Source organism: Moschus berezovskii, chromosome 28 (genome assembly GCF_049115385.1).
Source record: "Moschus berezovskii isolate FMDL1 chromosome 28, NW_MosBer_1.0, whole genome shotgun sequence".
In the NCBI taxonomy this organism is placed as follows: domain Eukaryota; kingdom Metazoa; phylum Chordata; class Mammalia; order Artiodactyla; family Moschidae; genus Moschus; species Moschus berezovskii.
The window spans coordinates 10,539,102-10,554,165 of record NC_142487.1 but is presented as its reverse complement, the minus strand read 5'-3'; the positions used below and the strand labels follow the sequence as shown (position 1 = coordinate 10,554,165).

The 15,064-nt window shown below is 43.5% G+C and overlaps 1 protein-coding gene across 6 annotated transcripts in view; it reads left to right on the top strand.

Annotated features, from left to right (window-relative positions):
- The window catches only part of PPP4R1 (protein phosphatase 4 regulatory subunit 1), a 53,684-nt gene that overhangs the window by 17,332 nt on the left and 21,288 nt on the right, over window positions 1-15,064 (top strand). For 4 of the 6 annotated variants that reach the window (XM_055417197.2, XM_055417196.2, XM_055417200.2 and 1 more), the window contains 6 exons: window positions 3,135-3,270; window positions 4,071-4,177; window positions 10,968-11,110; window positions 11,557-11,703; window positions 14,201-14,308; window positions 14,438-14,503. In XM_055417197.2, the coding sequence (XP_055273172.1) occupies window positions 3,135-3,270; window positions 4,071-4,177; window positions 10,968-11,110; window positions 11,557-11,703; window positions 14,201-14,308; window positions 14,438-14,503 (707 nt within the window). The remainder of the gene's footprint in view (window positions 1-3,134; window positions 3,271-4,070; window positions 4,178-10,967; window positions 11,111-11,556; window positions 11,704-14,200; window positions 14,309-14,437; window positions 14,504-15,064) is intronic. The other 2 variants (XM_055417199.2, XM_055417198.2) reach the window with 1 other exon arrangement.

Sequence of the window (15,064 nt, the reverse complement as noted above, 5' to 3'; positions counted from 1 at the left end):
ATGCTCTGTGTTCTGTCTTTTTTATCTGAGGATGTTATTGACTGTACCATCATTTATGCTGTAGGATTTCTCTTTTTTAGTGGTGAAAGCCTTATTGATTATTTGTGTGTTTCTCCTACTTGTCACCTGCGGCAGGCACTTGCAGGATGGCTAGGTAAAGACTTAAGTATGCAGTCTGTAGCCGCAGTAATTAGATCCTTGCTGCCTCCATAAAGAGGAGATCCGGAGCCACTTAGTCCAGTCAGGAGTTGATGAGGAAGTCCTGACCCTGGAGAGGATGTTCAGGCACAGGGTGTCCACCAGTGCTGGCAGGAGGCTGCAGCGCTGGGGAGCGTACGTTTGCCCCAGTGCCCTGCTGGGGCACAGCACTCCCTTCCGTATAGAGCCGATCCTCAGCCACGATGTGAAGATAGACAGAAGCACGAGTAGAGGCAGAATATGGTTTCTTACCTCTTGGCGTTTCTCAGATAGAGTTGTTCAACACTCTGTGTTTAATTCAGACTGTTGAGGGTATTTATTAAAAAGGATTGCTTCTGAGCCTCACTCCACACCTACACAATCAGGGTCTGAATATGAGCCCTGGGGGGCCTGCCTTTTAGGGTGAGCGCTCCAGGCTTGTCCTAAACACAGCCATGCGTGACTATCACTGTTCTGGCACTCTTCCCAACAGCCCCTGTGTTTTTAGGGACCAGAACCCACGTTGTTCATGTTTATCTTTAAGATTGACAAGTGTGCAACTGATGAAACAGTTTGGTCATAGTCATAGAATTCTAGAGCCTGCATAAAGGCACCTTCCAGGTCATGCCGGCCAACAGTCCTGAGAGGAGGAAATGGGCCAAATGCTAGTGTCTGGGTAGTTTTACAGCTGATTCATAACGCATGAGGTACTTTGCTGTAACTCGTAGATCAGAATAACCTGGTAAAATCTTTCTGTATGTAAGAAATTATTTTCATGTTAGGTGTTATTTTTAGTCCAGTTTGACAATCTCTGCCTTTTAATTTGGGGTGTTTAGAGTGTTTGCACTTACTGAGATTACTGATACGGTTTGATTTTCCTCTCATATTGCTGTTTCCTGTTTGTCCCATGTATCTTTTCTTCCTTTCATACTCTTTTTCGTCTGCGTATTTTCTATGATTCCGTTTCATGGCCTTCATTGGCTTACTTGCTGCATGTTTCAGGTGGGGCTCTTCGGTGTTTCAGAGCTGCTGCCGAGTTTATCATTGGCGTGCTCCTCTGACTCATTCCCGTCGGCCCTCCTGTGTGTGTATACAGTGCACCTCACTCTTTCCGCCTTTGTGCTCTCGTAGTCTTGTTTCAGGCTTCCCAGGTGGCTCAGTGGCAAAACATCTGCCCGCCAGTGCTGCAGATGCAGGAGACGTGGGTTCAGCCCCTGGGTCGGGACGATCCCCTGGAGGAAGAAATGGCAACCCACTCCAGTAGTCTTGCCTGGAAAATTTTATGGACAGAGGAACCTGGTGGCCTACAGTCCATGGGGTCACAAAAGAGTCAGACACAACTTAGCAACTGAGTACACACAGTCATATATTTTACTTCTACACATATTCTAAACTTCACAGTATATTTTTTCTCTTTATTTTACAGTGTGTAGTTTTGCCCTAAACAGTTATCTTTAAAGAGTGGTTTGGTTTTTTTCAATAAGAAGAGGCATTTGTGTTTGCCCACATATTCACCGTTTCTGATAGTCTTCATTCCTTTGTGTAGGTTCAGATTTCCATCTGGTGTAATTTTCTTTTTGCTTGAAGGACCTCTAGTAGTTCTTGTAAGTTTGCTGCTACTGATGTCTGTCAGCTTTTGTATGTCAGAAAAAGTCTTTATTTCAGCTTTATTTAAGTTCAGTTCAGTCGCTCAGTTGTGTCCCGACTCTTTGCGACCCCATGAACTGCAGCACGCCAGGCCTCCCTGTCCATCACCAACTCTTGGAGTTCACCCAAACCCATTTCCATCGAGTCGGCGATGCCATCCAGCCATCTCATCCTCTTTTGTACCCTTCTCCTCCTGCCCTCAATCTTTCCCAGTCTCACGATCTCTTCAAATAAGTCAGCTCTTTGCATGAGGTGGCCAAAGTATTGGAGTTTCAGTTTCAACATCAGTCCTTCCAGTGAACACCCAGGACTGGTCTCCTTTAGGATGGACTGGTTGGATCTCCTTGCAGCCCTAGGGACTCTGAAGAGTCTTCTCCAGCACCACAGTTCAACAGCATCAATTCTTCGGTGCTCAGCTTTCTTCACAGTCCAACTCTCACATCCATACATGACCACGGGAAAAACCATAGCCTTGACTAGACGGACCTTTGTTGGCAAAGTAATGTCTCTGCTTTTTAATGTGCTGTCTACGTTGGTCATAACTTTCCTTCCAAGGAGTAAGCATCTTTTAATTTCATGGCTGCAGTCAGCATCTGGAGTGATTTTGGAGCCCAGAAAAACAAAGTCAGCTACTGTTTCCACTGTTTCCCCATCTATTTGCCATGAAGTGATGGGACCGGATGCCATGATCTTAGTTTTCTGAATGTTGAGCTTTAAGCCAACTTTTTCGTTTCCCTCTTTCACTTTCATCAAGAGGCTCTTTACGTTCAAGAGACATGAATTTCAAAGATATCTGAACGATTTCTGTTTACTAGATCTAGAGGTGTAGGTTGGCTTTTTCACTTTCAATGCCTTAAAGATGCTGCTCTGATGTTTCTGGCTTGTGTTCTTCCTGATGCGAAGGCTGCTGTAATTCTCGTCTTTGTTCTTTTCTATACAGTGTGAGTTCTCTGACTGCCTGGCAGAATTAACTCTGTCGGTGTCTGACACTTCGTTTATTTACAAGTCGTCAGTGATCTGGTTGAACATGTGGGTTCTCAGGTCTGTGGGATCACTCTTTTCTGGTCACTCTGTTCGTTGGTCACACGACTGAGCATCTGCGCCCTTTGACCCCTGTGCTTCTCGGGGCAGTTAGAACACACCCATTGAAGGAGGAGAGGAAGCCCCTTGTCATCCGTGGCCTCCAGCCCAGCTTCTCCTGTGGCTGTCTGTCCTCTAGACGCAGCGAGCGGCGGGTTGACCTGTGCTGCCGGGGAGGCCCGGGCGCCTCTCCGCGCAGTGTGTGAGGAGTGTTCTCGTGTCTCTGATAGTTGGTGTGGATGACTGCAGCTCAGAGTCTGACGTGATTGTTGTACCTTCAGCCCTGGACTTTGTCTCACAAGATGACATGCTGACGCCACTGGGGAGACTGGACAAGTATGCTGCGAGTGAGAACGTATTTAACAGGTACGTGCCTGTGCTCTCCACTGGGGGACGGGGAGGGTGGCTCTTACTGCACGAATTTCAGTTAACAGAAGTGCCCAGTTTAAAGCAGGTGTCACTGCCACGGGCAGGGAGTCACCCAGCTTCCCTGCTGGTCACAGCTGTGGCCGCCTTTACACTCGTTACTCCTCCGTCCTGTAAGAAAACTCACTCTTTCTTGGCTTTTTGGCAAAAAGCAACCAAAAAACCCCACTACTTTCTTTTTATTAAGCATCATTTTGACGTTCATGTGAAGCGGCTACTGAGGAACCTTATTCCTCCAGCAGGGGGCGGTCTGTCCCTTCCGTGGACCAGGTGACTGGCTGTCGGGCGTGGGACGCGGCAGTGGCCAGCGCGCACTCTGCCCAGTTGCACTGTTTCTCCACCTGCAGCCCCCAGACCACCTGGGAAATTCCCAGTTTCTCTGGGAAATTGAAGTCTCTCTAGCATCTTCTTAGTGTAGATGTATAAAACTCGTTTAATCAAATATGCAAAGATAACGTTTTATATATGAAAAGTAATTATACTTTTCCACTATTTATGATAATTGAAGGTATTAATAGCTACTTGAAACAAATTTTCAGTGGCCTTAGAAATTTGTCAGATAAAGGTGAAACGTTCTGGTAAATGTTCAGTCTCATCTTAATTAAAATAAAATCCATACCAGCATTTGTCACTTAGAAAATGTGTTGAGAAAAGCTTTTTAAATCCGTATGGATTCTGGCTTTTAAATTCTGAATACTAACTGTTGGGTGCCACTGACTGTAGTATGATCTTCTGTGCAGACAGATGGTGGCCCGGAGTCTGCTGGACACGCTGAGGGAAGTGTGCGATGATGAGAGAGAGTGCATCGCTGTTCTGGAAAGAATCAGCAGACTAGCTGATGACTCAGGTGTGTGTTTATGCAGAAGAAGATTTCTTTTATCAAATTTAAGTTTCGAAAAACTAATGAAAAACTTAAGTGTAATATGAGGTTTCTTGGAAATATTTCCTAAGTAAATTATCTAACCTATGAGTAACAAGAAAATAAAAAACCTATCGCCAAGATCTAGACATTTTATATACTAGGCCTATTTAGTCTGACTTTGGAAATTTTTCAGAAGAATCTAAGAACATTGTTTTGCATCATGTACATTCATAATAACTATTTTATTATTGTAATAAAAACCTTAAACTTTTTTGAATAAGTAAAAAGGGATGGAGTGGGCTGTAAAACTTTTTTGACAAAAAATGCATTCTTACTTAAAAATTGTTAATCACTCGTTGTAAAACTAAAGCTATCTCTAAAGTGCAGATAGGAGGAGAGTCTGCTTAAGAGGTAAACTTGTTTTGAGACTTTAGAATACAGTTTATTACATTAAAAAAAAATAGTTTTCACTGAGGCAAAACATACATAAAATTTACCATTTTAGCCTAATATTGCTTTGAACATATTCCTATATTTTATTTTAGAAACAATTCAGAAATAAAATTTTTTTCTTAAATCCATGATCTCTTTATTGAAATGTGTAATTTTTCCATTTCTATCAAACTTTCTGGCATGTCAGCATTCTCATCCTTTTAGATGAGCTCATTTTTTGGTGAGCATCTCTTTTTATGGGAATATGTTTACTATTCATATCAGCCTTCGATAGTTTTATTTTCCTATATAAAAAAAAATTAGTAAGTTCACTGATATTCTATTACTTTCTCATTTGATGTTCTGTGTAATTGCTCATGTATATGCTTGTTCCAAAGTGGTTTTAGGGGCGTGTCATCAGTTATTACTTTTACTTAAGTTTAGATTTGGCAGAGATAGACAATTTAACTTACAATTTTGGCGCTGTTGCATTCCATTGTATTTATTCCTTTCTTAGTGGAGACCTAGATATTTTTTAAGGCAGAATTTGTATTTCTTCTGCCTGTTTGCCAGCTGCACTGCTATTTTTTAATATGTAAAAGTGAAAGTGTTAGTAGCTCAGTCGTATCCGACCCTTTGCAATCCCATGGACTGGAGGCCGCGAGGCTCCTCTGTTCATGGGATTTCACAGGCAAGAATACTGGAGTAGATAGCCATTCCCTTCTGTGTGTGTTCTAAAATGTATCTCAAGTTGTTGAGTTCCTGGTAAATATCTCTGTGGACATTTATACTTTGGATACGTGTAAACAGTACATACTCTATGCCAGATTCTAGATTGAATGCTAGAGCCATTACCAAGATGAATAAGAATTCCTGTCATCAAATTAACAGTTGAGTGAATGCAACCGACATACTGACAATATAACGGAGGATTGGGGCTGGCTTCAGACAGCTGGTGGCGTCTGAGCTGGGTTTGATGGCACAGAGGGGAGAGGAAAGGAGAGTTGTAGGAGCTTAGGTCACTGGCCCATTTGGTCAACAGTGGGTTTACTAGTCCTGCAGTTTAGAAAAACTAGGCTTAAGCGTGGGGGCTGAGGGCTAGATTGTAAAGATTTATACTGTTCTGAGCCTGAGAGTTCACACCGCACACTGCTTGTGATTTGAAACAGTAAGGCAGAGAGCGTTGACTTGAGGAGAAGCTGGGTAGGAAGGCCTGCTGGGCAGCTCCTCTGTTAGGAGTCGTCTGGGAGCAGTGTCAGGGCCAGAGGGTTGTCAGAGCCACGCTATTGCAGCCTCCTTGAGTTTGAGGGTGCTAGTCTTTCTGTCAGATGTCAGGTCTTAATATTTTTAATGTTACGTTTCCTCCATCTCAGACTCCTATTTTTTTTTAAGTTTTCTTTGTCTAAGTAGATGTTTTATTGTTGATGTTGTTCAGTTGCTCAGTCACATCCGGCTCTTTGTGACCCCATGGACTGCAGCAAGCCAGGCTTCCCTGTCCTTCACCATCTCCCAGAGTTTGCCCAAACTCATGTCCGTTGAGTCAGTGATGCCATCCAACCATTTCATCCTCTGTCATCCCCTTCTCCCCCTGCCTTCAATCTTTCCCAGCATCAGGGTTTTTTCTAATGACTCAGTTCTTCGCATCAGGTGGCCAAAGTATTGAAGCTTCAGCATCAGTCCTTCCAATGAATATTCAGGACTGATTTCCTTTAGGATGGACTGGTTGGATCTCCTTGCTGTCCAAGGGACTCTCGAGAGTCTTCTCCAAAACCACAGTTCAAAAGCATCAATTCTTCAGAGCTCAACTTTCTTTATAGTCCAGCTCTCACATCCATACATAACCACTGGAAAAACCATAGCTTTGACCTAATGGACCTTTGTCGGCAAAATGTTTTATACATTTTATACATGGTTCAAAATACAGAACTCCTGTTAGAGACATCTTTTGTCTATAATGAAGTCTTTGTAAAGTGAAATTAGCTGGTCTTCGTTAGTTTGGGGGTTTTATTTGCCTTGAAGGTTTTCCCACCACACGATGCAACTTTTTTTTTTTACCTTGCCCTACAGCTTCAGTTCAGTTCAGTTCAGTTCAGTCCAGTCGCTCAGTCGTGTCCGACTCTTTGCGACCCCATGGACCACAGCATGCCAGGCCTCCCTGTCCATCACCAACTCCCGGAGTTCACTCAAACTCATGTCCATCGAGTCGGTGATGCCATCCAGCCATCTCATTCTCTGTCGTCCCCGTCTCCTCCCACCCCCAATCCCTCCTAGCATCAGACTCTTTTCCAGTGAGTCAACTCGTCGCATGAGGTGGCCGAAGTATTGGAGTTTCACCTTTAGCATAAGTCCTTCCAATGAACACCCAGGATTGATCTCCTTTAAAATGGGCTGGTTGGATCTCCTTGCAGTACAAGGGACTCTCAAGAGTCTTCTCCAGCACCACAGTTCAAAAGCATCAATTCTTCGGCGATCAGCTTTCTTCACAGTCCAACTCTCACATCCATACATGACCACGGGAAAAACAATAGCTTTGACTAGACGGACCTTTGTTGGCAAAGTAATATCTCTGCTTTTTAATATGCTATCTAGGCTGGTCATAACTTTCCTTCCAAGGAGTAAGCGTCTTTTAATTTCCTGGCTGCAATCAGCATCTGCAGTGATTTTGGAGCCCAAAAAAATAAAGTCTGACACTGTTTCCACTGTTTCCCCATCTATTTCCCATGAAGTGATGGGACCAGATGCCATGATCTTCGTTTTCTGAATGTTGAGTTTCAAGCCATCCTTTTCACTCTCCTCTTTCACTTTCATCAAGAGGCCTTTGAGTTCCTCTTCACTTTCTGCCATAAGGGTGGTATCATCTGCATATCTGAGGTTATTGATATTTCTTCCGGCAATCTTGATTCCAGCTTGTGCTTCTTCCAGCCCAGCATTCCTCATGATGTACTCTGCATAGAAGTTAAATAAGCAGAGTGACAATATACAGCCTTGACGTACTCCTTTTCCTATTTGGAACCAGTCTATTGTTCCATGTCCAGTTCTAACTGTTGCTTCCTGACCTGCATACAGGTTTCTCAAGAGGCAGGTCAGGTGGTCTGGTATTCCCATCTCTTTCAGAATGTTCCACAGTTTATTGTGATCCACACAGTCAAAGGCTTTGGCATAGTCAATGAAGCAGAAATAGATGTTTTTCTGAAACGCTCTTGCTTTCTCCATGATCCAGCGGATGTTGGCAATTTGATCTCTGGTGCCTCTGCTTTTTCTAAAACCTGCTTGAACATCTGGAAGTTCACGATTCACATATTGCTGAAGCCTAGCTTGGAGAATTTTGAGCATGACTTTACTAGCGTGTGAGATGAGTGCAGTTGTGCAGTAGTTTGAGCATTCTTTGGCATTCCCTTTCTTTGGGATTAGAATGAAGACTGACCTTTTCTAGTCCTGTGGCCATTGCTGAGTTTTCCAAATTTGCTGGCATATTGAGTGCAGCACTTTCACAGCATCATCTTTCAGGATTTGAAATAGCTCAATTGGAATTCCATCACCTCCACTATCTTTGTTCGTAGTGATGCCCACTTGACTTCACATTCCAAGATGTCTGGTTCCAGGTGAGTGATCACGCCATCGTGATTATCTTTGTCGTGAAGATCTTTTTTGTACAGTTCTTCTGTGTATTCTTGCCACCTCTTCTTAATATCTTCTGCTTCTGTTAGGTCCATACCATTCCTGTCCTTTATCGAGCCGATCTTTGCATGAAATGTTCCCTTGATATCTCTAATTTTCTTGAAAAGATCTCTTGTTTTTCCTATTCTGTTGTTTTCCTCTATTTCTTTGCATTGATCGCTGAGGAAGGCTTTCTTATCTCTCCTTGCTATTCTTTGGAACTCTGCATTCAGATGCTTATATCTTTCCTTCTCCTTTGCTTTTCGCTTCTCTTCTTTTCACAGCTATTTGTAAGGCCTCCTCAGACAGCCATTTTGCTTTTTTGCATTTCTTTTCCATAGGGATGGTCTTGGTCCCTGTCTCCTGTACAATGTCATGAACCTCTGTCCAGAGTTCATCAGGCACTCTATCTATCAGATCTAGTCCCTTAAATCTATTTCTTACTTCCACTGTATAATCATAAGGGATTTGATTTAGGTCATATCTGAATGGTCTAGTGGTTTTCCCTACTTTCTTCAATTTAAGTCTGAATTTGGCAATAAAGAATTCATGTTCTGAGCCACAGTCAGCTCCTGGTCTTGTTTTTGCTAACTGTATACAGCTTCTCCATCTTTGGCTACAAAGAATATAATCAATCTGATTTCGGTGTTGACCATCTGGTGATGTCCATGTGTAGTCTTCTCTTATGTTGTTGGAAGAGGGTGTTTGCTATGACCAGTGCGTTCTCTTGACAAAACTCTATTAGCCTTTGCCCTGCTTCATTTCGTGCTCCAAGGCCAAATTTGCCTGTTACTCCAGGTGTTTCTTGACTTCCTACTTTTGCATTCCAGTCCCCTATAATGAAAAGGACATCTTTTTTGGGTGTTAGTTCTAAAAGGTCTTGTAGGTCTTCATAGAACTGTTCAACTTCGGCTTCTTCAGCATTACTGGTTGGGGCGTAAGCTTGGATTACTGTAATATTGAATGGTTTGCCTTGCAAACGAACAGAATTCATTCTGTCATTTTTAAGATTGCATCCAAGTACTGCATTTCAGACTCTTCTGTTGACCATGATGGCTACTCCATTTCTTCTAAGGGATTCCTGCCCACAATAGTAGATATAATGGTCATCTGAGTTAAATTCACCCATTCCAGTCCATTTTAGTTCACTGATTCCTAGAATGTCGACGTTCACTCTTGCCATCTCCTGTTTGACCACTTCCAATTTGCCTTGATTCATGGACCTAACATTCCAGGTTCCTATGCAATATTGCTCTTTACAGCATCGGACCTTGCTTCTATCATCAGTCACATCCACAACTGGGTATTTGTTTCACTTTGGCTCCATCCGTTCATTCTTTCTGGAGTTATTTCTCCACTGATCTCCAGTAGCATACTGGGCGCCTACCGACCTGGGGAATTCCTCATTCAGTATTCTATCATTTTGCTTTTTGATACTGTTCATGGGGTTCTCAAGGCAAGTATACTGAAGTGGTTTGCCATTCCCTTCTCCAGTGGACCACATTCTGTCAGACCTCTCCACCGTGACCCGTCCATCTTGGGTGGCCCCACATGGCATGGCTTAGTTTCATTGAGTTAGGCAGGGCTGTGGTCCATCTGATCAGATCAACTAGTTTTCTGTGATTATGATTTCAGTGTGTCTGCCTTCTGATGCCCCCTCTCAGTACCTACCATCTTATTTGGGTTTCACTCACCTTGGTCGTGGAGTATCTCTTCACAGCTGCTCCAGCAAAGTGCAGCCACTGTACCTTACCTTGGACGAGGGGTATCTCCTCAAGGCCGCCCCTCCTGACCTTGAATGTGGAGTAGCTCCTCTCGGCCCTTCTGTGCCCGCACAGCCACCACCTCTTGGATGTGAGACCGCTCCTCTCAGCCACCGCCCTGACCTTGGGCGTGGGGTAGCTCCTCTCGGCCACGCCCTACAGCTTACAGGATCTTATTTCCCCAATCAGGGATTGAACCTGTGCCCCCCTGCAGTGGAAGCACATAGCCCTAACCTCTGGACCACCAGGAAAATCCCTTAAAATGTTGTCTTTTAGTGCTTTTGATCTTCTTTTAAAAAAAAATTTGGATCTCTGATTCACCTAGAATTTATGTATAGAGAGCAGTGTAGGAATCTCACCTTTTCCCCTCATATAACCAGCCTGCTTTCTACAGTTGGTCTTTTTTAAATGCTGTCACATTTAAATTTTCCCTTATGCACTTGGGTCCTTTCAGATTTTTTTTTTGTTATTTTCAGTCTGTGGGTCTCCTTTAGCATTTGCTGACCCTCTATCATCGTGGTTAAGTCTGACTACAAACCCTGCACTCACTGGCTGCATTCAGATTAGGAACCAGTCCTTATAGCCTGTCCTGGGGGTTCTGGGAGAGCAGAGTTTGTGGGTGATGCCGTGTACAGTTGACCTGAATTCAGGTGGACAGGTCCAGTCCTCGCAGGGAGTGACTGCAGGCTCCCCAGTCCTCGCAGGGAGTGACTGCAGGCTCCAGGCAGGCTCTGAAGACAGAAACTGGGAGGGGGTGACCTTGCCGTGACTGTGAAGAGCATCGCAGAGCGGACTGCGTTCCCTGAGCCCTCACGATGCTGGGAGGAGAGTCTGGGGCTCTCCTGGGGGCTCTCCCAATGCCCACCTGGCGAGAACCCCGTGCTAGGAGGACGCATCCACTCACCTTCCTGTCGTTTCCACAGAGCCGACCGTGAGGGCAGAGCTGATGGAGCAGGTGCCTCACATTGCCTTGTTCTGCCAAGAAAACCGGCCAGCAATCCCGTACGCCTTTTCAAAGTACTTGCTGCCCATTGTGGTTCGCTATCTCGCAGATCAGAATAACCAGGTAGGAGGGCCCTATCCACGTTCCCACGGAAATGTGTGCCATCTGGTGGTCTCCTTAGAATGTTCCTCCCACTTAGACCTGGTCATTCGGTTTCTCAGGATGACAAAAGGACACCTCAGAGAAGATGGGGCAGAGTCTAGGAGATCGCCTTAGTGCTGCGACAGATAGCGCCAATGGCTGCTGCTCACCTGCCACCCTTCCAGGTGGCCCCCAGAAGTTTGTCACCGGGAGACCTTTTTTCCAGGAGTGGCTTTTCTGTTCCCCTTGGTCTGTTACAACACAGTCTGCCAAGTTCTGTCTTTGCAGAGCAGCCGTCAGCTTTCATCGGCAAGGTTGTGCCAGTTGAACCTTTGGCTGGATGAGGAGTCTGCAGATGTGTGAACTTCATGCCTTAGGGTTTCATCACACTGTGCACGGGCCTTGTTTACATGTTTGTTTTTTCCCAGGTAAGAAAAACCAGCCAAGCAGCTTTGCTGGCCCTGCTGGAGCAGGAGCTGATCGAGCGCTTTGATGTGGAGACCAAGGTGTGCCCCGTCCTCGTGGAGCTGACAGCCCCCGACAGCAACGACGATGTGAAGACGGAGGCCGTGGCCGTAAGCAGAGCTTAGTTTTTCAGTTCAGGGGGATGAGCTAGTGTGTGACTGTAGGAGGTGACGTTAGACATGATGCCATGTTACATGTGGTAGGGTGGGTACGTGTTGGGTATCAGAGTAGCCATGGGTCATGGAATTTGAAACATAAATGCTACGCTCGGAGCAGACACAGGCTTCCAAGGGCAGAGGTGCTTTCCTGGAGGGCTTGTGCCGCATGGAGTTCTTGGGATGATGGTCCTTGCTAGGCTCGGAGAGGCCAGGATGCACGGCAAGAAAATAGTGAATCAGCTGTGAATTCATCTCATCAAAAGGAAAAAGTAAGATGGCAAAGATAGGATCCTTTTAAAAACCCTGTATTGAATGAAGACGCATTTGAGCTCCTTGAGTTGCTGTTGAGCACTTTTCTAGGCACTGGGAGAGCGCAGTAAGAAAAGAGAGTGATGCTGCCTGTTGCTCCTGTCCTTGATGGCATGGTCCTTGCAGGGAGGAATATGTAAGTTAACGATTACACAGATTAAGTCGTCCTGCACATAATAAAGTCAAGTATGGTGAGTTTTCTGGTTTTTGGACATGGTTAGCAAATAGTTGGATTACTTGAGAGCCATCACAAGTTGGGCTTGAATTACTTATGATGTTATCATTCACATCTGTGGGTCCTTAGTTCAGAAAGTAAGATTTCTTACAACAGGAAAGTGATCAATCCATCTGAAAACTAATTTAAGTTATTTAGGTAGTGAGAATTTGCTGTTTAAACCTAATACAATGGCATTTGTGTAGCTATGAAAGAAAATGACACTAGAAATAATTAAATAGTGCTTCTGGATCTTTTGTAGGATGAGTTGTATTTTCTCTCTAGTGCCTTTTATTGGAAGTTCCATTATTTTTAGATACTTAGGTACCAGTTAATAATGAATTTAGATAGTTTTCAGTAATTGCATTTTTATTGGAGTGAAATTCACATAAAATCAATCATGTTAAAGTTCACAATTAAGAAGCATTTAGTACATTTATAGTGTTGTATCACCTCTGTCAAGTTCCAAATCATAGATTTCTTTTTTAATTTCACATACTTCTCCAGGAAATAGATTTTGGCGTAATTGTTGGTTTATATTGAGCAGAATTTAACTTGCTGTGTTATAATTTTTGATGTGATTTAGGAATAGTAAAACTTTGTAATTATAACAAAAGGCTATATACCCAGTGCTAGTGAGAAATGTGTGATTCTCTCACAAATGGTTTGTGTTTATTCTGTTAGGTTTTGCACTCCCTGTCTTCCCAGTTGTTCTGTTTTGGGAATAATTCATCCTAAGAATTTAATTATGCCAGATTGGTGATGCTGTGTATCTTTGGATCGTTAGCTTGGGCTTGGAGATGCCTGGAAACGGTCTGGAGTCACAAACCACACTGCTTTAGAGGGTGGGGAGGTGTCAGTGTCCCCCGCCGCCCCACTCTGAGGGGCGGGTCTGATGGGGGTGGGCCAGCCTGACGGTCTGTGGGCGCAGAGACCTCGCCGTTTGTTTAGGTCTTTCCCTCATCTCCTCCGTGTTCGGGAGTTTCCAATAGATCATGTATGTACTGTGTTAAATTTCATGTTTGTTTGTTTTTCATTATTGTGAATATTTGTATACATTTCCAGTTGTTCGTTGTTAATTTATAGAAATGTATATATATTTTTTCATTCTGTCTTATGTCCTAAGCTCACTTGTTTGTTGCAGTGGCTTCTTGGTAGGTTCCTTGCGATGTGGTCCGTAGACAGTCATGCACATATGGGTAGAATCCCCTTTCTTTCCAGTCAGTTGCCTATCCTAGTGTTTGCCTGGGCCGGGGGTGGATGTAATATATAATGATGACAGACCATCAGATTTCCTTATATTCTAACTAAGGGGAAGGTATTCAAATGCATTGAGCTGGTTTTCAAACAGTCTGTCCTCACTTTGCCTGGAACGGTGTTACCCAAATCCTGTGCATCTCAGACCTCTGTCCATGCCTTCCTGGAACCCTGGCTTTGCAGAGTAAGCCTGTGGTGGTCTTCCCGTTTGTGAGTTTCAGAGACAGTGGGTCTTTGCACAGTGAGGACTGGCTGTGTACAGTCTTTTCCTAGCAGTGCAGGTGCACCACATCCAGACCCTTCTTGTGGATAGTCTTTCCTTTGAGCAGTCACCATTTATTCTCTTATCAGGGAAATGTAGGAGTTTGTTTGTTTGTTTACTTTTATTAGGCAAAATGATGAATAAGGTTGAAACTGTAGGTAAAAATGCAATTTTTCGGATTTTCTCTGGGTTTATTGTACCTTTAATAATCATTGGGTTGATTCTGTTGGTAGTAGTTAATATCTGTTTTTCTGTCTTCAACTTGGACAAATAAGATGAATTTTTTTGTGATGTATAAGGACGTCATGTCATATTTTATACTTCCTTAATTTACATACTTTTAATAAATTGGCAGAAGTCTTAGTTTGAAGGTATATTCAGTGTGTCTGTGCTCTCATTTATTTTAGATAATGTGCAAAATGGCCCCCATGGTTGGCAAGGACATCACGGAGCGTTTGATCCTCCCTCGGTTTTGTGAGATGTGCTGTGACTGCAGAATGTTTCATGTTCGAAAGGTATTGTGGTGGTGGTGTTTAAGATACATGGTTCTTCTCATGGTTACTGTCCTAATCTTTGGAATTTAAAAGATTATTTTTAAAGAACACTATAATATTTTTAAATGTCAATGATGCTTTCATTGTCAGGTCTGTGCTGCCAATTTTGGAGATATTTGCAGCGTGGTCGGCCAGCAAGCTACTGAGGAGATGTTGGTAAGGCCTGCAGACAGGAACCGAGGAGAAAGCAGTGCATTGCAGAGCAGCACCTGAACTTTGAAATACATACAGTGGCCCCCAAATTGTATTAATATAGTTCCAGAAAGACAGTATGATTTTTTTGAGAGTTTAAGTTTCTGTAGTCTGGGTGTTTGTATTGTGTTCTTTTTAAGGACAGTTTTGTTAAAAGTGCAAGTGTGTTAAGAACCGTCAATCTCTTTTTAACTCCCATTTCTATAAAATCAGTTCTAATTTATTCAAATGAATCTTTCATTTTATTGCAATTCTAGAGTATTTTAGTAACCAATTAGATTTACAGCAGGTGATTTTCAAATGGTTAGTTCATGGGATGTAAGGGCTTAATGTACACGTTAATGTGCTCGAGGAGTTTTGGAGACCACCTATCATGCAGAGTCATTAAGTACAAACTCGAGCTCTGTTTGTCAGGAGTGTCTTTGCTTTACCACAGTCAGTAGTGGAATGAATTGGGTGTGATTTATTTAGAGCTGCTGCTACTGCTGCTAAGTCACTTCAGTCGTGTCCGACTCTGTGTGACCC